The sequence below is a fragment of the Nematolebias whitei genome, chromosome 16, assembly GCF_014905685.2.
Source record: "Nematolebias whitei isolate Nwh7 chromosome 16, NemWhi1, whole genome shotgun sequence".
Taxonomy (NCBI): domain Eukaryota; kingdom Metazoa; phylum Chordata; class Actinopteri; order Cyprinodontiformes; family Rivulidae; genus Nematolebias; species Nematolebias whitei.
This window is the reverse complement of record NC_056513.1, coordinates 34497161-34520111: the sequence shown is the minus strand read 5'-3', so window position 1 is coordinate 34520111 and position 22951 is coordinate 34497161. Positions and strand designations below refer to the sequence as shown.

Genomic DNA, 22951 nt, shown 5'->3' with positions numbered 1-22951 from the left:
GTGAAGCAAATCTCATGTCCAAAAAATCCGAGGAGGGGTCCGCCACAGATTCTGATCACTTCCAGCCTTAGACATGACACACACACACACACACATGCCAAATATATTGGATATGAACCACATCATCAGTGCAATTCTCCATCTCCTCATCATCATTAAATACTTTCACATCCTGTGGGTTCCGACAGGCCTGAGCGGCCACCGCAGGTCATCAGCGGTTAATCTCCTCCACATTTGGTTGCCATGCAGAAGTCTCTGTCATGACCTGTGGGAGTGGCGACTCACACCATCCATGACCCACCAGCACAATGTGAGTTTTGTCTGGGCCACACCATCGCAGCTATTCTCCATGCATTCCAGTCCTCCGTGCGGTCGACAGGGGGAGGAAAGAGCCCGGCTGCAGGAGACAAATTAATATCCACTTCATTCCCCCCGTACCCTCTTTTCCTGACCCCCCCCCCCCCCCCACCCCCAAAAAGCCCCTCTGCTCCTTCATGTAAAAGCACAACGAGACACCTGCCTCACAGCTGTCGGTCTCACGCTCGTATTTTCAGTCTTTTCATTTTCCTTAAACTTAATGTTCGAGTTACAAATCTGTCAATTCACTGGGTCCTCTTCACAGTCTGCCTTGTCTTTCACCTCGCCTTCAATGCTTTTTTATGATTTTACAACATTTTTGTCTTCTTTTTTCTTCATTATTTTCTTTTCGTTTATTTTGGTGAAAGCTCGTTAGCGGTCAACTCCAAACACTTCGTGTTCAGGTGAAATCTTCCGGGTTAAGACAAGACAGACGGACGTCTCAACGCTGAGCTTGTAACTTTTCCCGCCTTATCGACATTAAATGGTCAATAAAATTGATCTCTCCTGATTTTATTGAGTTCGTGTGAGTTTCCTCTCCACCTGGGAACAAAAAAAACCAGAACGGTGTTGTGGTTGGACGGCTGACAATATAAAATTCACAAGGTTCATGAAATATTGAAAAACAATAAGCGGATCCCCCTTTTTGTCATTATTTCTACTTTTTTGATCCAGCAACCCATTCCAGTGGATTTTGGAGGTGTGTGTTAATGGTGATTCATGCAAACATTATTTCATTAAGCTTTACATTGTCCTTTTTTTTTTTTTTCTTCTTTTTTTTTCTCTTTTTTTTCCCCCCTTGTCCTGTCCGGCAATGTGACACTTAGAATTATTGTCTGAGTGTCAAAGTGATGCCCGACAGATTTACTTTCACAAGCAGAGCACTATGGCTGGCCTTAATGCTCCACATGATATATAAATAAAATTTTATTAGAATATGCTTTGGGTTTGTTCCAGATAAAATGGACACGGGGACGGAAAACAAAGAAGACAACAAAGCAGAAAAGTGAGAGAAGAGTTAAAATGTAAAGAAGGAGATAGGAATAGAGGAGAGAAAAAAAAAAGCTTTACATTGTCCTCTGAATTTTCTGGTTATTTGCAAATACCAATATCAGCTAGCTGTAGCACTACATGAGCAGCCAGTCGTACTACCAGCTCAAATTTCATATTTCTGTTGAAATAACCATACAATGATAAATTATTTTCAATGGAAAAAGGTCTAATGAGATTTATATGACCCGCTTTGCAATTTTGAATTTTGATTTGGAAAATCCCAATCACTCTAAATAAATAAAAAATTCAAGGAATTTGGATTTTTTATTTTTTCATGTATTTTAGTGACTTAGAATCCACACCACTCGATCTATCTAAACTTGGGAAATCTAACAACTTTCTACCATAAAAACAATAAAGACACCTCGACCTTGAATTATTAGGATAATAACTATAACCTTTACACTGAACATCATTTAAAATATGACTTTATATCACTTTGTGGTTTCAGCCAGACTGATTTAAATACACATTATATACAAAAATACCAATAATAAAAGACAAAGTTATGTAAATTATTTTTCTTTTTTTTAAACTTTGAAACATTATAACTACCTTTGTATTTTATTTAACAAATAAGTAATAATTGATTTCATTTAACTGTTTTCTCTCTGATTTAGGGGGACTTTTACTACACCCCAGATACTACAAATCAGTAAACAGATTCCTGACAGAGTGGGGGCCACATGATCCAGCAGCCCACCACCCACCGTGTTAGAAGATGACAAAGCGTGAAACAGAGGCAGACGAAGGAGGTGGAAACAATGAAAAGAGACTTAAAGCAAAAAGAAAAAGGAGGTGAAGGAGGGTTGGAGACTGTGCTGTCAGTCGAGGTGACGCAGAGAACATTCAGGACCCTGAAGAGGCCGGCAGCAGCTGCAGGAACCCCACACGCACACGTTTGTTGGGCCTCCTGGAGCTCCACAGGGGAGGCAGAAGAACCACGCTGCAAGCCAGATGACTTAACTTTTTCCAACAAGGAAAACAACAGAGTCATAAAATGTATTCTGAGGGTTTCTTCATAATAATAAACAACCATAAAGAACGTCACCTAAAAATGCCCTAAATATAAAATAATCCAGCAACATATTCAGAAATTCAACCAGTCTTTTAGGGAAATCCAGGAATACAGAAGCTCTGAGGTCCACCTACACTATTTAAAATATTTTATAAAGATTTTCTACTTTATTTGCAATTTTCGTCCATACGCCAACTGAATTTTTTTGAAAGACATTTTTCATATTGAAGTTGTTTCAAGAAAAAAGGAAGAAAAAAAACTGTTGAATGGACAAACACAGATTTTGAGAAACGACATTGCAGCCATTTTCACGTGTGCCCACAAAGACTGTGTGCCCTAGAAACTAAAACAACAATGGAGCTGGTTTTACCTCTTTGTTTTAAATCTGGCTCACTTGATTCTGATTCTGCCACCAAAAAACTTTAATCCTGTGAGGAAACTATAAACAGTGTCAAAGATAAAAACAAAAAAATTGCATGTGTTTTGGGAGAATCTTTAGCCGAACTTAAAATGTCTTCTCTCTGTAGTTTGATAAGGGATAGACTTATCAATTTTGAATAGTTTTCTGTCAAATAGATATGAGTAGTTGGTGCCATGTTAGCCGTGACATCAGTCGTAGAGTACATCGTAGGGAAAAAAGGACAGAAGTCCTCGTTCAGACTAAGCCAACAGCTAGCCAAACGAGGGTCAGTTTTTATTGTCTTCCAAGCATAATAAGCAGTTCTTTCTCAAAAACAACTTACTTTAGTTGTGTGAAAGATCGCTACAATTATAGGGGTGTAGTGAACCAGATAACCTCAAATCTACCAGATGGACAGAGACTGTTATTTTCATTGATCTGAATAAGTCTGAACCATCTGATGAACTTTCTTTCTTGAATTAATCAAGCAGAAAAGACAATTCTTTATAATCATTACTGTCTTACAAATGTTTTGATAATCAAATTGTGTTAGTTCACTCAATGCTTTACAGGTTGAAAAGAACTACTAATTTTTATTTTACATAAACAGTAAGTAATGATTTTTGTTCCTCATTCAGAGAAGAAATCACCTGAATATGCCTTTCTTGATTTTATGTCTGAAATGAGCAAGCTGTCGTAAGTATGTTAAAGGTTGGTTTTCGGTCAACTAAAATGTTTACCGAGAAAAATGTCATGTTTTACTATTTGAAAAGATTACAAAGTGTGAGACTCCACGAAGTCTGCTGTTGCTGAAATAATCTTTTCTGTATGTTGTAAACAATCCTTGACTTATGATAACATCTTACGTCACAAATCCACTCCTCTTTCTGGTCCTTCCACGAATCAGAAAGCTCTAAATTGAACAGGAAGTCGACCCAAATAAAATGTGGCAACTCCCCAGTTCAAGTTAGATTGAGAGTTCTGAGAGATGTTGGATTGGGAGCTGACAACAGGTCCGATAGTCTAACAGAATGAGAAGATTGAGAATGCAGTCGGTTCTGAAAGCTTCAGAGCAATGAAGAATCCAGAGGTTTTTTGGGGATTATAATTCTGTTTTGAGCTAATCAACGCACGACTTTCTGAAGGTTTGGTAGCTCTCGACGGAGACGCTGAAACGAGTCAGAAAGGAACTACATCCAACGCTGATTCATCGTCAACAGGTAGATGGTTCTATTTTGACCAAGTGTACCGTGAGAAGCTGAGATCGGACGGAGCGTGCAACTTCTGGTTAAACAGATTAAATCTCCCTCACATATTCCTCTGTAAGATAAATCTCAATTTACTCTTAAACTCACCTCTCTCTCATAAAACAGTACAGATATTTTTAGAAATGTCTGAAGCAAAGTCCTCAAATCACCGCCGAGTGATTTGAAGTTCATTTTCTGTGAAACTGTCTGTTATTATTTTCATATTTTGCCAAATTAATGTAAATGTTTGATGTTAAACTTTGATTTTGAAAATAAATGATTCCATTCATTTGATGGGTCAAAGATAAATAACGTCTCTCGTTCACATTTCTGTTAAATTCAATGCACGGCATTTACAGTCAGAAAAATGAAGAACTCGTGAATATTGTATGCATATATAATTCATATATTGTGTCATACAACAAGTGACACGTACCTCACGTGTATCTCTACAGGGGTGTACTAGTTTTTTTGTTAGTTTTGTTTTTTTTTAAACAGTGTACAAGTACAAGTATTTCAGTTTGGCTACTTGCTGATACTGAGTAGTTAATGAGTTAGTATTTAAACATCACACAATGACTTTAGAAACACATTTATTTTATTAAAACAACAGACCGTCTGCTGTTTTACCACAGTCTGTGTTTGTCTTGAAATATCTACAGCCATTTTCTTTTTGCCCTCAGTTACTTGCCAAGCAGAAGAGGAAATGACATAATCAAATATTAAAGCGGTATTGGTCTAAAAAGTATCTGAGTGTTTTCTTTTTTTGAGTAAAAGTACAAGTTTGTATCTGTTTTCTCAATTAACAATGTTCATGTTACTATGTGAAGGTGTGCAGAGCAAAGATAGGCTGTATGATAATGATGCTGATGCTGTTGAATGAATTTGTCCGTATGATAATAAAGGTTTACTCAGTTCTCTGCAGAGTCTATCAGACTGTTATTTTTGAAAGAGCTGCTTTATAAGCCTGAAAAAGAATGACAAATTGTCACTTGTCTGGTTAACCTTTAGCCTGGATGAAATGTTTTGTCATTCTAAACTCTGTGATCACAGCTGATAAGGTATCAAGTGTTCAAACTATTAGTCATAAAATCACTTCAAAAATGACCAAACTGTCTCTTCAGAGTTGATGTTCTTGTCACCTAATGGCACTTCGGGCGGCTGTGGCTGAGTGGTTAGAGCAGTCGTCCTCCAATGCAAGAGTTGAGGGTTCGAATCCACCAGCAGTCACATGCCGAAGTGTCCACGGGCAAGACACTGAACCCCTCATTGCCTCCGATGTGTGTCCCATCGGTGTATGAATGTGATCTAAAGCACTGATTAGTCTCTTTAGAATTATTTGTTCAATTAGCTTTGTAGAGATCTAGTAGAGTGCTGTATGCATGGGTAAATGAGGCACAGATTGTAGTGTAAAGCGCTTTGAGTATCTTGAAATAAGATAGAAAGGTGCTATATAAGTACAGTCCATTTACCATTTACCATTACTTCAAGAATACTGGAGCTCAGTGCCTTTGTTTGAACATTTAGATGGAAATGCTTTCTATAAATGGGCAAAAGCTTTTTGAATTAGTCCAAATAACTTTTACAAGCTTCTTAACAATCTCAGAAAATAATCATTAGATATACATCTACAACTAATTAGCCTAAGCCAAAAATAAAATACTTCTAACTCAGTCAGATTTGTTGTAGTTGGTATGTGAACATCATCCTCAACACAAAGTTTAAAGAGATTGTGCAAAATCAAATGTAAAACTGTCCCATAACGAAATGCGTCCTTTTAAGTAATTATACTATTATTATTATTATCTACACTTAGTTTGAGTAAAAGTGTCTGGTCCTTTAAATTAAATGTATTAATGAACAAAACTGTTAATTTTAACATAAATGATGTGGCCTGTTAAATCTAGTCTGTGCACAATAAATACAATACTTGTATAATGTTTACCTCATTTTGGAAACAATTCAAGAAAAACTTAATATATAGTTTTACCTCTGCAAATAAGATAGGTTAATTTCAAAACAGCATGGAGGGTGGTTTTAGGTTGAAGGGAGCGGGTCAGAGAACACAACAATGATGACCAGGGCCAGCCCAAGCTTCCATGGGGTCCTAAGCGAAATTTGGTTTGGGACCCTATTTCTGCTAATAATGTGGATTACTATAATCAATAGTCAGATGATCAGATCATTCACCCACCTAACATCAACTCATTGTAACTCTGACAGTCCTGCTTACATTATCCTATATGTATAAATCATCTAGTGCAGGGGTGTCAAACTCATTTTCATTTTGGGCCACATCAAGCTCATGAATCTCCTCAAAAGGCCGGACATGGCAGAAAACTATCTATTAACAAACTGGTAAAATATAACTTTCTCTGCATTCAGTGACTACTTCTAAAAATTAAATATTTCATGTTTGAGTAATTTGGCATTATAAACATAAAAACTGACTTGATTTGACTGATAAAATAATATTGAAGCACACAACTGTTATCTTGAAGTTCTGTCTCTGTGGCCCTCTAGGGTGTAGAGAGCCACAAAAATGGTCATGGCGGGCCGGATTTGGCCCACAGGCCTTGAGTTTGACACATGCGATCAAGTGGTACTAAAAGTAAGAAAACAAACAAACAACCCCCCCCCCCCCCCCCCACCACCACCACCACCACCACCACCACCAGTATACAATGTATTTTGCAGCAAAAGTGTAATCTGGTTTATTATCTTTGGTTCCAAAGAACTGCAGCAGTAATGTTCAAAATAATTTGTAGTGCAAGATCAACTACAAACAGATAAAATAACTTAGAAGCATAAAAATAATTAAACTGTGCAAAAACAGACAAAATTAAATAAAATACAAAATAAAATATTAAGGAAATACTTCTATAATGTAAATGAACAATTACTTGAAACCACGTAAAATGGTTTAAAAAAGAAATTTAAAGTTGAATAATTAGTTCTTAAAACTATATAAATATATGCAACAATTTGCAAAAGCTGAACTTAAAATATTAAATAGAATCATATAGACATCACTACAAAAAAAAAAAAAATCCACTTAGGCCTGGGGGCCCTAAGCAGCTGTTTAGTTTGCTTGTGTCTTGAGCCGGCCCTGGTGATGACTCAAACACATCAATGAACTCATGAGCTCAAATAAAAGAGTTTGATTCGAAGAAAGACAACTCGGTGCTCGTACGTTTGAGCTTGGCCTAATTAGGAAGTATGTTTTTTTTTTCTTTAAGTCAGAGTTTTACAGGCTACCACTTCTGTTTTCTCTTCTATCATTGCTCTGCTCTGCGTGTTCAACACACACTGAGGTCTTGAGAAAGACACACGATGAACAAACAAGAAAAAAAAAACGTATGTCAAACGTTTCACAAGATCAAGCTTTTTCCATTGGTTATACGTTTTTAGGAAGATTGGAAAATACGGGGGTTTGAAGAGATAACATGTCATCCACCTAATCAAAGTGTGAACCTGCCTCGTGCAGGGTCCCAACACCCTGCTGTGCCACACTTACACTGATTAATTGTGAATGTGTGAGAGATTAGAGGAGGCACATCCCCGAGTTGCAGCTAATGGATAAATATTCATGAAGCCCTAATGAGGAGGGGAGACATGTGGGATCCAATTTATCCACTCGACTGGGAAAATATTAAAACATAGTGGAACTGAAAGTGTTGAAATCCTCTATGTATTTCCATCACATTCTCCATATCTCTGCCTAAAGGAGAAATGTTCCTACAGCATATTGATGTGTGCACGTTTTAAAAGAATTGGTAAAAGCGAGACGACTGAGCCGTACTCACCGGATGGCGCCTCTGTGATGCTGGAGGGAGTTGTCGGAGGAGAAACTGGAATCTCTTCTCCGAGAGAAAACAAGAAAGACAAAGAAAAAGATAAGTTTTATTATCATGTAACTGTCATCTCAATCTATAAATTATATGTTTAAAGGAATGAAGCCTAAATAACTTTTAACTTTCATTACGTTTTAGAACTTGGTCCCCTTTACAGAAATAATACACTTAAAGTCTTGGGAAAGGAATGACACCAGTATAAATAAAGTGGAATCTGAGATGAAAAAAATATGTAGTATGACTTTTTATAACTGTTTATTGTTGTCGCTGTTGTCCATTGTTGTCATCATTCTTTGTTGAAATCAGGACTCTCTTGTAAATGAGTCCTCAAGGCTCAATGGGATTTACCTGTCTAAATAAAGGTTGAATGAATGAATGAATATACAATTAAAGTTTCTATGAAGTTCAAGTTTGTTGGTGTACTGATTTTACATGGATCACCTGAATAATGATGACAATGTCAGGGGAATTTAGGTAAAGGTCATGGATGTTTATCACTAACTAATGTCAAATTAATATCGATCTCTTGCTCCATCTTTCCCTGATTCACAAACAAGACCCAGAGATACTTAAACTCCTCCACTGGGGGCTGGACCTCCTCCCCGACTCCAGAGAAGGCACGCTACCCTTTTCCGGTTCAAGACCATGGCCTCGGATTTGGAGGAACTGATCCTCATCCTGGTCGCTTCACACTCACTTAAATATCCCTTCATCATCCCTGTTTACTCAAATGCATCAATTAAACTGTTTGTTTTACACATATTCTACACAAACAGAAGTTGTTCAATGATATATCTACTGAGAAAATATTAATTGCTCTTAAGTTTTTCATCCAAACTGTTGAACAAACAGTTTTATTACAAAAATAAAGCTAGCTTCGTCTGAATCCAGAAAGTGTGCACTGATAGGAGTTTTTTGTTGCGGTATCTTTCCAAAAGTCTTTTTTTAAACAACTGAACCATCCATTGCTTCATAATGTATCATTTTATTCACAGTGCTGCATTAATGTTGTAAAATTTTTGATGTCAATATCTGATGTAAACTAATTTGTCTTTAGAGGGCCCATTTCATCCTCCTTCCTTGTATCCTAATAGAGAGGGAAATCAACAGAGCTGTCAGCGGTGCAGATGTGATTCTCTCAGCCCTCAGTCACTCTGCTGTAATAAAAAAAACGATCCTCAGAAAAACCATCTTACGAGGAGCAAGATGGCTACAGAATAACATGTGCACAATTCCTGTTTTAGTTGTGGTCAGGGAGACAACGTAAAGGCAGCGTGCAACATTTTAAAACACAAAGACATGAAGAGAAAAAGGTGCACACCGAGGGAAAAGTTGTGCAAAAGTGTTGGGTTTGTCTGATAGAGGCTAGAACCAACAAGCTGTTCTTGTCTTGTGAAAATCAGATTTTCACAGCTGTAGCAACCTGCCTCAAACTTTTAACATTTATTACGTTTATATGAGATTCTGTGAAATGATGTTGATGTTTACTTGATGGCAAGAAAACAATTGCTGCCAAAACTGTAATGCTGGAAGCCCCGAGGCGCTGAAGCTGTTGCTGACTGCCAACCTTCAATCAACAAACAGCTGCCACTCAAATACAGAGCCGGCTTCTCGTTATTGTTTTGTGTAGATTTGTGCCTGACAACACTAACAAGCGTTCACAATATGTATACAATTCTAGTGTTTTATAAAACTGGGGAAATTAGCTAACAAGAATGTGTTTCATTGCAGTCACCACTTCATATTATGGATGCACGATATTGGATTTTTGGCCGATATCCGATATCCCAATATGTTAAAACTTATTTGGCCGATAACCGAAACCAACATTTTTATATGCTTTCCGTTGTCAGAACATTGCCTTCTATTTGGCTTATTTACTACAAAAATTGTGTAACAGCTGTAAGAGCTGGTGACATATATTCAGTAACAGCCATATGATATGCATTGTACTTTAACTTATATTAAATGAAAAATGTTGAATGTTATTTATTAGCATTAGTCACATGCGATGCTGTCTCACTTGTGAAGGCTTGTTCCAAGATAAGCTGCAGTGTGGGATCCTCTGCACTATTGTGCATGAAGGACAGCCTTTTTAAGTTAAAAGTTTTTGTCTATCCATTGTGCAGTAAAACTAATTATGCTAACGGAGCTAACACGACTTCCAAATGTCTGTGGTAAAACTCACCCAGTGCTATCGGCTATTAGCTTCTCAATGACGTCGGAAATGACGGCTTGTAACTTGGGTAAGGCTACATCGGAAAAATATCTTTGACTGGGGACTATGTAACGAGACTCAACGTAGTCCAAAAATCTTCGGAATCTAATATCCTCAACGGAAAAAAAAACCCTTCCACACAGTCGACATTTGTGCTTCTTCCTCTTCGCCGTGATCAGATCAGGTAGGCGTGCATGACGTCATCACGTTGTGCTGGCGCTGCAGGCATCCTTGTCACTGGGTTGTCATATAAAAACAGCACCTTTTATATCAGTGATTTATTTTGATGGAATGGCCAATGTCCGATATTTAACTTTAACGCTAATATCGGCCGATACCAATACCATGCTGATAATATCTTGCATCCCTACTTCATATAGTGCCTTTATAAATATAAATAAAAATATTGTCATTTTTATTTGAATTTTAAGAAAAGAAATTCTTAGTCTCCTAAATTCATGGTACAAAATGGCATTTCCCCGAAAATAGGGCCTACTATCAAGCATAGTCCTCGGCATTCAGACTGTCGTTTCCTGTTTTTAGTTTCTGTTTTACTTCACAACATTTTTCAGCATCTAACTACTTCAGCAGACTTTTAGCAACTCTAAACATTTAGGTGTCAACACAGTCAAAAGGTGAGTGCTAAAGCATTTGCTGTTTGTAACTTATGATTGTTGAAATGTTTAACTCTTAGTTTCTTTGAAACAAATGGCGATTTTAAATTTCAGCGATATTTAGCTTTTAGAAGTGTTAAATTTAATTTGTAACTACTTTTGTGATCACTTTAGCTTCAACTTTGTTTAACTATTAGCTTTTGTTGTGTTAGTCAGATTGTAGCTACTTTCATGCCGATTCGACCTTTGTGCTGCTGTTTTGATAATCTTAGCATTTTTGTTGTGTTAATTTTAACTTTTAGCTATTGCTTTGCTAACATTAGGTTCAGCAGCTGTTTCATTAATGTTATGATTTAGCTACAGTTTTGCAAACTTTTTTCTTTTAGCCACAGTTATTCTCATTTTGGTTTTTAGCTACTGTTTTGCATCCTTTATGTTGGGACTAATAACATTTTCAAGTTTTGAGTCTTGAGAAGATTTTCAAAAACAAACTAAAAGTATTGATTGCTAATAATGTTATTTTTGTCATGTGTGTTATGAAATTCCACTAATTGGCTTTTCTATGTACCAGTATGTGAATGCTTCTGTTCAATGCACTGAGACAACTTTGTTGTGAATTGGTGATATACAAATACACTGAATTCAATTGAATTGAAAGGAAAAAAAAACATGTCTTAAGTACAATAAAATACTATAATTGTGTAATTTTTAGTATTCTGCTCCTCTTTGATTGTCAAATTCAAAATCAAATTCAAAATCTTACTTCTAACCTACAAAGCTCTCAACAACCTAGCTCCACCTTATATTTGCGATTTTATTGTTCCATATTTTCTTAACAGAGCACTCCACTCTCAAACTGCAGGTTTACTTGTTGTTTCTATAGTTTCCAAAGTCAGAATGGGAGGAAGATCTTTCAGTTAGCAGGCTTCTCTCTTGTGTAGCCAACTTCCAGTTTCTGTCTGTGAGGCACTTTTGTTCAGTTTTAAGATTTGATAAATACTATAGTTAGGGTTGGCTTGGTTTCCTGACCTATCCCTTATCCTATACTGCTATAGGCTTAGACTAGTGAAGACAAATGGACCTCGTTTCATCAAATAAATAGTTACAAATAAAAACAAATGAATAGTTTGTATTTGTAATTATTTCTATCTTAAAATGTTTTTTTGTTTGTTTGTTTTGTTTTGTCTTTCCTTTGAGGGACTTGCTCATCTCCATTCTGGACCTGCCATTCTGTGTCTGTTTCTCCTTCCTGTTCTCTCAAACCCTGTGGCTGGTTGTCCTGAGCCTGGTTCTTCTGGAGGTTTCTTCCAGTTAAAAGGGAGTTTTTCCTTTCCACTGTTGCCTTGTGCTAGCTCAGGATGGGAGACTGTGATGAAATGAAGACTCAACGTCTTGCTGGCTACCCTACCTTAGATAAAAAAAGTCACTAATTGAATTTTTGTGTATGTGAATGTTTTTGTTCAGTGACCTTGGATGACTTCTGTTGTGACTTTGTGCTATACAAATAAACTGAATTGAACTGAATTAATTGGTTTAACTGCAATACTTGCACTCTTCAACTTAAGATTCATGGTCACATGTTGCTGCTGCTGTTAGTTTGTGGGTCAAACGTTGCTAAGTTTGGTCTGATGATTTTATGATAGTTGGTTGTCAGTAGATCATAAAACCATCTTGAGCCTTATCCCTAAATGGATCATAGCACCGATTTTGTTATTCAGCACAAACCAGTCTGAAGTGTTTGGAACTGAATGAAGTTTGGACATGCTAGTGTTCGAAGGTCTCCCGAATTTATGAACTTATTTAAACATGAAGATTAACTGATTAGAAAACTGACAGTCTAATGAAAAGAAGGACACAATCTTCAAGAGTGTGTTTGTGAACATGTATCAAGATAGGCTGAAGATTCTCATGCACCCCAACCTCTCAGAAGTTGTGTATTAAAGTTTAAATGTCCTAAAGGTGAGGAAGACATAATAAAGACTGGTTCCACATACTTATGCATGGGGCAATGGGCGAGCGGCTCTGCTGGTAGCCTTTAGCACAGCGGTTGCACATGATACCAGTCACGCCGTCTTTACAGGGACATTGTCCTGTGGTTTGGTTACAGGTTTTGCCAGCTGCACCCACGGGATGGCAATCACATGCTGTGAGGAAACAGAGGAAGAAAGAGAGGAACAGTGAGTGGGAGGTCACACGTGAGGAGATACAAACATGTGCTATCTAAAGAGAGTGCAGGTGGGTACACAGCAGCAGGGTGTCAACAATACCAAGGTGGTGAGAGACAGGTGGAGGTGTGTGCACAGTGACAGAATTTCCTCAGATCCTATAAAACAATACATACTGAAGTTAGAGTCACTTCATGATCCTGGAAGTCTATAGAGGCCGTGTGGTGTCCAGTTAGGTATGTTTTTGATGTGTTAGGGACGGCACTGCAGTGCATTGGTAGAGCTGTCGCTTCTCTGCCAGAAGGTTGTAGGATTGTCTCAGCCTGGGCCTTTCTAAGTGAAGTTTGCTTGTTCTCCCAATGCATGTGTGGGTTTTCTCCTGTTTCCTCTCACAAACCAAAAACATGCAAGTTAGGTTAATTGTTAATGCTCTCTTGCTTGTTTCTCCTATTTGTCTATACATGACCCTGTGATTGACTTACGATCTGTACAGGGTGAACTCAGCCTCTTCAACAGTGACTTCTGGAGATGGGAACCAGATCCCCTAGACCCGATGTAACAGGTCAAATTAAAACCTGCCCAGATTAAAACCAGGTATTGTTTGGCCCAGGCTAGAGTACACCCCGGGGGATTAACTGTCCAAGGCCAAATTGTACCCTGGGGTGTAAAATACAGTGCCTTGTGAAAGTATTCGGCCCCCTTGAACTTTTCAACCTTTTGCCACATTTCAGGCTTCAAGCATAAAGATATATAATTTTATTTTTTTGTGAAGAATCAACAACAAGTTGGACACAATCATGAAGTGGACTGAAATTTATTGGATGTGTCACACTTTTTTAACAAATAAAAAACTGAAAAGTGGGGCGTGTAATATTATTCGGCCCCTTTACTTTCAGTGCAGCAAACTTACTCCAGAAGTTCAGTGAGGATCTATGAATGATCCAATGTTGTCCCAAATGACTGATGATGATAAATAGAATCCACCTGTGTGTAATCAAGTCTCCGTATAAATGCACCTGCTCTGTGATAGTCTCAGGGTTCTGTTCAAAGCGCAGAGAGCATCATGAAGACCAAGGAAAACACCAGGCAGGTCCGAGATACTGTTGTGGAGAAGTTTAAAGCTGGATTTGGATGCAAAAAGATTTCCCAAGCTTTAAACATCACAAGGAGCACTGTGCAAGCAATCATATTGAAATGGAAGGAATATCAGACCACTGCAAATCTATCAAAACCCGGCCATCCCTCTAAACTTTCATCTCGAACAAGGAGAAGACTGATCAGAGATGCAGCCAAGAGGCCCATGATCACTCTGGATGAACTGCAGAGATCTACAGCTGAGGTGGAAGAGTCTGTCCATAGGACAACAATCAGTCATACACTGCACAAATATGGCTTTTATGAAAGAGTGGCGAGAAGAAAGCAATTTCTCAAAGATATCCATAAAAAGTGTTGTTTAAAGTTTTCCACAAGCCACCTGGGAGACACATCAAACGTGGAAGAAGGTGCTCTGGTCAGATGAAACCAAAATTCCGGGCTGGTGGTGTGACGTTGCATGTTCGTAGTGAGACGTATTGTGTCATTTCCTGTTTGTCTGTTGGTAGCTCGAGTGAATTGTTTGCTCGAGTCGTCTCTGTTTTCTGGATTTATCTGTCTTTTGCACAGTTTTTCATTCTAGTTCACAAACACACTTAGTACAGTTGTTTTTCTACTGTTGGATAGTGCTTAAAACACCTATCTTTCAACACTTCTCAGTTTTAATTGGTGTATTTGGCTCTGCTAGCTCTTGCTAGCATTAACTTAGCATGGCTGCTGCTTCTCACCCTGCTTCCTCTGTTTTCACTTGCTCCATGTGTCAGATGTTTAGTTACTCCTCTGCCTCCTTTAGTGGTAATGATATATGTAACAAATGTAGTCTTATGTTAGCTTTGGAGGAGAGGCTGTCTGAACTGGAAGCTTGGCTCTGTGCTGTAGAAAAACCAGTAGCTAGCCAGGTCCTCTTAGACAGCATGGAACCACAGAGATTAGCTCCAGCTAGTGGTCCTCCAGCAGACCCCGAGCAGCTGGGACCCCAGGCCGGCTGGGTGACGGTCCGGAGCAAGCGTAGTGCTAAGGCTAAGCCCCCAGTTCACAACCGACCTGTTCATGTTTCTATTAGATTTTCCTCACTCAGTGACACACCCCCTGAGAAGCAGACCCTGGTTATTGGAAGCTCCATAGTCCGAAACGTGGCTTTAGGGACTCCAGCGGCCATAGTCAAATGCATTCCGGGGGCCAGAGCGAGCGACATAGAATCTTATTTGAAACTGCTGACTAAGGCTAAGGCTAAATACGGTAAGATTGTTATTCACGTAGGTGGTAATGACACCCGGTTACGCCAATCAGAGGTCACTAAAATTAATGTTGCTTCGGTGTGTGACTTTGATAAAACCATGTCGGACTCCGTAGTTTTCTCTGGTCCCCTCCCCAACCTGACCAGCGATGACATGTTTAGCCGCATGTCGTCGTTTAACCGCTGGGTGTCCAGGTGGTGTTCTGACAATGACGTGGGCTACATAGATAACTGGAGTTCTTTCTGGGGAAAACCTGATCTGATGCAGAGAGATGGCATCCATCCCACTTTGGACAGAGACACTCTTCTTTCTAGAAATATGGCTGATTTTGTTTATCCCCCAAATTATTGACAACCCAGGGTCCAGTCCAGAGTTGTAGTCCTCCACACCTCTCTGCTGCTTCTCCTCTGTTACCCACCCACACCCCCATTGAAACAGTGTCAACTCGCCCACAGCTCAAATTAAATAAACCAAAAATCAGCTCTAAAAATATAAACCATAAAAATCTGATTAAAATAAACACAGTTACTTTACCAGAGCAAAATCATAAAATCATTAAATGTGGATTATTGAACATCAGATTTCTTTCCTCTAAATCCCTGTTAGTTAATGAACTGATAACTGATCATCATATTGATTTATTCTGTCTGACAGAAACTTGGATACAACAGGAGGATTTTGTTAGTATAAATGAATCAACTCCTGTTAATTATTTCTATTTTCATGTTCCTAGAACAACTGGCCGAGGTGGAGGAGTAGCTTCTATTTTTCAGTCAGGATTACTGATTAATGCCAAACCAGTTATTAGTTATGATTCTTTTGAATCGCTGTCCCTGAGTCTTTCTCATCCAAAATGGAAATCAGAAAAGCCACTTTTACTAGTTGTTATATATCGCCCACCAGGCGCTTACTCTCAGTTTTTGTCTGAATTCTCAGAATTCTTAACTGACTTACTATTAAATACTGATAAAATCATCATAATGGGTGATTTCAATATTCATGTAGATGTTGAAAGTGATAGCTTAAGCATAGCCTTTAATAATTTAATAGACTCATTTGGTTTTACCCAAAACGTCCGCACATCTACTCATTCTTATCATCACACTCTTGATTTAGTTCTGACCTATGGTACAGAGATTAAGGACTTGGTAATAGTTCCTCAAAATCCTATTCTGTCTGATCATTTTTAATAACCTTTGAGTTTACATTAAATGACTACACAGTCACTGAGAGTAAATTTCATCTCAGCAGGTGCTTATCAGAAAATGCTGTAATCAAATTTAAACAATCTCTTCCATCAATGTTTTCTTCTGTCTTGCAGAGTAATGCATCAGAGAACAGTGACTTAGATCATCTAGTTGACCATCTTACAACTTCAATGCAAACTTCACTTGATAAAATTGCTCAACTGAAAAAGAAAGTAATCAATCAGAGGAAACTGGCTCCTTGGTTCAATTCTGAGTTTCGTACTTTAAAGCAAGCATCTAGAAACCAGGAGAGAAAATGGCGCTCTACTAATGTTGAAGAATTTTATTTAACTTGGAAAGATAGTCTGCTAACATATAAACAAGCTCTCTGTAAAGCTAGAACTTTATATTACTCATCTTTAATAGAGGAAAATAAAAATAACCCTAGGTTTCTGTTTAGTACTATTGCTAGACTAATTAAAAGTCCCATTTCTGTTGAACCATGTATCCCTACAACTATAAGCAGTGATGACTTCATGAGATTCTTTATAAATAAAATTATTTCAATTTGAGAGAAAATTCAAACCATCTTTCCTTCTACTATCTCTAGTCCCCTGTCAAATGAGGCAACTTTAAAAATTTCACTAGACTGATTTGTGTTTGGACAGTTTTTGTCCTGTTGAGCTCTCTGAATTGTCAAAAATAATAACCTCATCCAAACCATCCACATGCCTGCCAGATCCCATCCCAACCAGACTGTTTAAAGAGGTGTTTCCCCTCATTAATGTCCACATTTTGGATCTACTTAATTTGTCTTTAATGAATGGTTATGTACCACAGCGTTTTAAGGTTGCTGTAATTAAACCTTTACTTAAAAAAATCTGATCTTGATTCAGAAATTCTGGCCAACTATAGACCTATATCTAATCTAATTTTCATCTCAAAAATTCTAGAGAAAATAGTTGCAGGTCAGTTGTGTGAACATCTACAAAGAAATAATCTGTTTGAAGAGTTTCAGTCAGGGTTTAGAGCTCATCATAGCACAGAAACAGCACTAGTAAAAGTAAATAATGATATTCTCATGGCCTCAGACAATGGACTTGTGTCTATACTGGTCCTGTTAGACCTCAGTGATGCATTTGATATGGTCGATCACAATATTTTACTACAGAGGCTTGAATATGATTTTGGGATTACAGGAACAGCTCTAAAATGGTTTAAATCATATATATCTGATAGGTTCCAGTTTGTAAATGTAAATAATAAATCTTCATACACCAAAGTTAGTCATGGAGTTCCTCAGGGCTCAGTGCTTGGGCCAATACTCTTTACTTTATATATGCTTCCATTAGGTAAAGTTATTAAACAGCATGGGATAATTTTCCATTGTTATGCTGATGACACACAATTATATTTGTCCATTAAATCCAATGAATCCAATCAGCTACTTAAACTACAAACATGTCTTAAACACATAAAAACCTGGATGACCCTTAATTTTCTCCTGTTGAACACAGACACAGACAAGACCAATATATATGATTTTTTTGGACCTGAGCACATTAGGAATGAATTTTTCAGTCTTTCTCCCTCCTTAGATGGCATTAATCTGTCCTCCAGCTCTAATGTTAAAAATCTTGGTGTTATTTTTGATCAGGACATGTCTATTATCTCCCACATTAAAAACGTTACTAGAATTGCCTTCTTCCATCTGCGTTATATCGCTAAAATTAGAAACATCATATCTAACAATGATGCAGAAAAACTGGTCCATGCATTTGTCACGTCTAGACTGGACTATTGCAATGGTTTATTATCTGGATGTCCAAATACTTCTTTAAAACGTCTTCAGTTGATCCAAAATGCTGCTGCTAGAGTCTTAACTGGAGTTAGTAGGAGATATCATATTTCTCCAGTTTTAGCTTCTCTCCATTGGCTCCTTGTCAAATCCAGAATAGAATTCAAAATCTTACAAAACGGATTCCAAAAAAGTTGGGACACTAAACAAATTGTGAATAAAAACTGAATGCAACGATGTGGAGATGGCAAATATCAATATTTTATTTGTAATATAACAGAGATGACAGATATCCTGATGCATGCTCAATAATCCAGGTAGAAAAATCCAAAAAAGTTCAATCTGGCCCTCTGGAAATTCAAAAAAAAAAAAAAAAAAAAAAACAAAGCAAAAAAATATAGAAACATTTCGTCTCTCATCCAAGAGACTTCCTCAGTCTGAGGTGCTGTTTTCAGCTCAGTCTCTTAAATAGCACCTTCTCAGAGTGGATCAACCAGTTCGCTGCTGACAACCAAAACCAGCTGCTCACATGGTCAAGAAGGACCATCAGCCTAACAATGGATCATTAGCACACTTTTCACTATTCACAGAGGGCTGAGTGATACTAGTAATCACAGCATTGTAAGAGGGGGACAGTTGAACCCGGAGGCCTCCACCCCTGTTTAATGATGGACGATTTCTTTTCACAAAGATGGCTTCCTTTACTCCTCTCTCAAACCATTGTTCCTCTCTGTCCAGGATGTGAACATCTTCATCCTTGAAAGAGTGACCGCTGGCCTGGAGATGAGTGTAGACTGCAGAATCCTGGCCTGATTATGTTGATCTTCTGTGCTGGGCCATCCTTTTGGCCAGTGGCTGTTTAGTTTCCCCGATGTAAGACTGATCACAGCCCTCCTGACACTGAACAGCATACACAATATTACTCTGTTTGTGCCGGGGGACTGGATCTTTGGGATGAACCAGTCGTTGCCGTAATGTATTTTGGGGTTTAAAAGCCACTGGGACGTTATGTTTGGAAAATAAACGTCTCAGTTTCTTTGATACTCCCTCAACATACGGAATGACCACTGGTCTGGGTCTGGGTTCCTCCTTTTCACCTGATGGCTGACTGGAGTCCTGTTTGGGTTTCTTCTCTGCTTTCAGGAAGGCCCAGTTAGGATATCCACATTGTTGTAGAACCTGTTTTGTGTAGGATTTCTCCTTCTGCCTGGCTCCCGAGTTAGTGGGGATGCTGTCTGCTCTGTGATACAGAGTCCTGATGACCTGTCATTTTCAACAGGAATATTCCCAGACAGAATGAAAATAGCTAAGGTAGTTCCTCTTTTTAAACATGGTGACAAATGTGTATTTAACAACTACAGACCTATATATTTGTTGCCACAATTCTCAAAAATTCTAGAAAAATTATTTGTGACCAGATTTGACCTATTTCTTGATAAAAATAATATTTTAAGTAATAGTCAGTATGGGTTCAGATAAAAAAATTCAACATCCATGGCTCTTATGGAATTGATGGAACAAGTTATTACAGCTATAGATCAAAAACAACATTGTATAAGTATATTTGTCGATTTAAAAAAAGCATTTGACGCAATTGACCACACCATTCTGATTAATAAATTAAAAAAATATGGTATTAGAGGACCAGCTTTGCAGTGGATATGTAGTTATTTAAAAGACAGAAAACAGTTTGTACAAATAGACGATGTAAGATCTAACCTAAGCAGTATTTCATGTGGAGTGCCACAAGGCTCTGTACTTGGACCTAAGTTGTTTATTTTGTATGTAAATGATTTGACGGAGGTGTCCAGTATCCTTAAATGTGTTCTCTTTGCTGATGATACCACTTTCTTTTATTTGGGTAAAGACTTGGAACTGATGTTTGAGTTGATGAAGATGGGAGTTTGTCAAAATACAAAATTGGTTTAAATTAAACAAGTTATCATTGAACCTTGATAAAACTAATTATATGACATTTAGTAAAAAAAAGATAACTGTCGATGTTCCTTTTAGAGTTGATGGTGTTGAGATATGCAAAGTAGGTGAGGTGAAATTTTTGGGTGTAATTATTGATGATAAACTGTCATGGAAACAGCACATAAATTCTGTAAAAACTAAAATATCTAAATCCACCGCAGTACTGTATAAAGTAAGGGACTTATTAAATGATAAAGCCTTGTATTTGCTGTATAATACAATTATAGTCCCGCATTTAATTTATTGTGTTGAAGTTTGGGGAACAGCATGTAAAACTATAACGATGCCTATTTTTATTTTGCAGAAAAGAGCTATAAGAATTATCACAAGAAAGCATTATTGTCATCCATCTAGTATTTTATTTTATCAATTGAAATTACTTAAGTTTGATGATTTGGTTAACTATAATATTCTTTTAGTACTGTATAAAGCTCAGAACTACACACTACCTTCAAACATTCAAACGTATTTTGTAAAAAGGATAAGTTGCTATAATCTTAAGGGAACAGACATTTTTGTTAAACCACAGTACAGAACCAGTTTAAAGGGGCGGTCTACTTCAATTCAGGGAATAGGTCTGTGGAATAGTTTGGAAAACGATGTTAAAAAAGTAAGGTCATTGCCTATATTTAAGAAAATGATTAAGATTAAAATTTTGGAAAGATACATATAAATACATAAAATTGTGATGAGTTATTTATTTTGTTATATTACTTATAGATGATTATTGTTTGAATTGATTGTTTGAATTGATTTTGTTTTAAACAAGGGGCAGATATGATAAGATTTTTTTCTTCTTCTGCTACCTTTCATTTTATGACGCGTTTTTTTTTCTCATTTGGTTTCTAAATTGTTTTTGTGTTTTAAATATGAAATGAATAAAAATGACAAACAAACAAACAAACAAACAATTTGATGTAGTTTGTTTGCTCCCAAATTTCTCTCCTTATCTCCTTACCTGCTGATTCTGTTTTGCTTTTGCTTTTATTGTATCTCTGTTCTGAGTCAACTTTTAGAAGCAATGAAATGGCAGGTTTAGTTTGTCACCTTGAGTATATCTTCTTCTTTTGGATTTTCCCTCTTCAGGGTCTCCACAATCATCCTCCTCCATCTCAGTCTGTCCTCACTCCAACTACCTCCATGTCCTCTCTAACTGAATCCATATATCTCCTCTTTGTCTTTTGCCTGGCAGCTGCATTTCTAACATCCTTCTACCAATACAAACTGTCCATCCTCTGGACATGTCCAAACCACTGTGCCTCCTCTGGACATGTCCAAACCACTGTCCCTCCTCTGGACATGTCCAAACCTTCTAAGTCTGGCTTCTCTAACTTTATCTCCCAGTTGTTCAACCTGTGCTGTACCTTTGATGATCTCATTCCTAATCTTATCCATCCTTGTCACTCCTAAGGAGAACCTTAACATCTTAATTTCTGCCACTTCCAGTTCTTTCTCCCGTCTTTTTGTCAGTGCCACTGTCTCCAGACCATACAACATAGCTGGTCTCACCACTGTCTATATGTGGCAGACCATGTGACAGAGCATGAGATAACCATTTTGCTGATTTTAGGGAGAAATTTATTTATTTATTTATTTGTTTGTTTATTTTGAAATCAGACAATAATAAACTAACAAAGACAGCATCCGGAATGATGGATGGATTACGTGATTCTCAGAACATAAGCTGCATAGGTTCTACAGACATTCTGTTGTTTCTTGTATGAAAGCTGCCACAACACATTTCCAGGATTATTATGAAGAAAAACGTCTGTTAGAACACTGACAATGTTAAGCAATTGGCTTGTGTTCTTGTATTTAAGCTCAATGCAACTAATGTGTATGAGCTGAGGTTCGTATGTTTCTCAAATGATACAAGCAATGAGGATAATCCCAATAGCCTGTTTCTTATTAATGCTAGGCTTTGAATGTGAGCCCAAAATGTCTTTCTTTCTTCCTTGAAAAACAGAGGTCTATCAAACACACATGCCTCAGGAATGTAATATTTTTTCAATTGCACACCCTCCTGACCCGCCTTCATTTACTTTGCAGCCAACGCAGGCAGGTTTGAGATTGCTGATGAATTTTCTGGAAGTTGTTTCTTTTAATCTTTTTTTTTTTTGAGGAGGGCTACAAATAATGCTTACTCCTCATAGACTGTAAGGTAGCCTCAAACCAGAACAATGTTTTTTAATCAATCACCTCTTTCTTCTAGAAAGCCCCCGAAAAAATTACTAAACTCTCACCATTTCATTATTTAACCGCTAAGTGTTTTATTGTTCATTAATTTATCGTAATGTTCTAGTTTTCAGTCCTATAGAGGGGCCGATCCTGCTTATTCGCTGCTCCTGACTGTAAGATTTTGTTCTACGTTGTGTCACACGTCACTTTTAAAGTCTCCAAAGCTGCTGCCGATTCGAAGCTCTTCGAGTTTGGTGGGAACATTTAGTGGTTTAGTTATTTTAATTTCTTTTTAACTGCCAGACTGAAGCCCACATGTGTTAATTTTATTCCAGTGCACTGAAATTAGCCTTTTATACATATTAATGTCAAAATGAATTATTAGTCAAGTTTTTCCACACCCTTACAATTTGAGATTTTTTCTATGCTTCTAGCTCTCCCATCTATCTCTATTGGTTGTTTCCTGTGTTTCAGCTCCCGCTCTTATCAGTCCTTATCTCTCTCTCCCTGTGTGTGTGTGTGTGTGTGTGTGTGTGTGTGTGTGTGTGTGTGTGT

At 37.6% G+C, this 22951-nt stretch overlaps 1 protein-coding gene across 1 annotated transcript in view; it reads right to left on the bottom strand.

Annotated features, from left to right (window-relative positions):
- ntn1a (netrin 1a) overlaps positions 1-22951 on the bottom strand; it is a gene marked incomplete in the record, with an annotated part of 187763 nt that overhangs the window by 38624 nt on the left and 126188 nt on the right. The window contains 2 exon segments of the mRNA XM_037689969.1: positions 7882-7935; positions 12756-12905. Coding sequence (XP_037545897.1) covers positions 7882-7935; positions 12756-12905 — 204 coding nt within the window.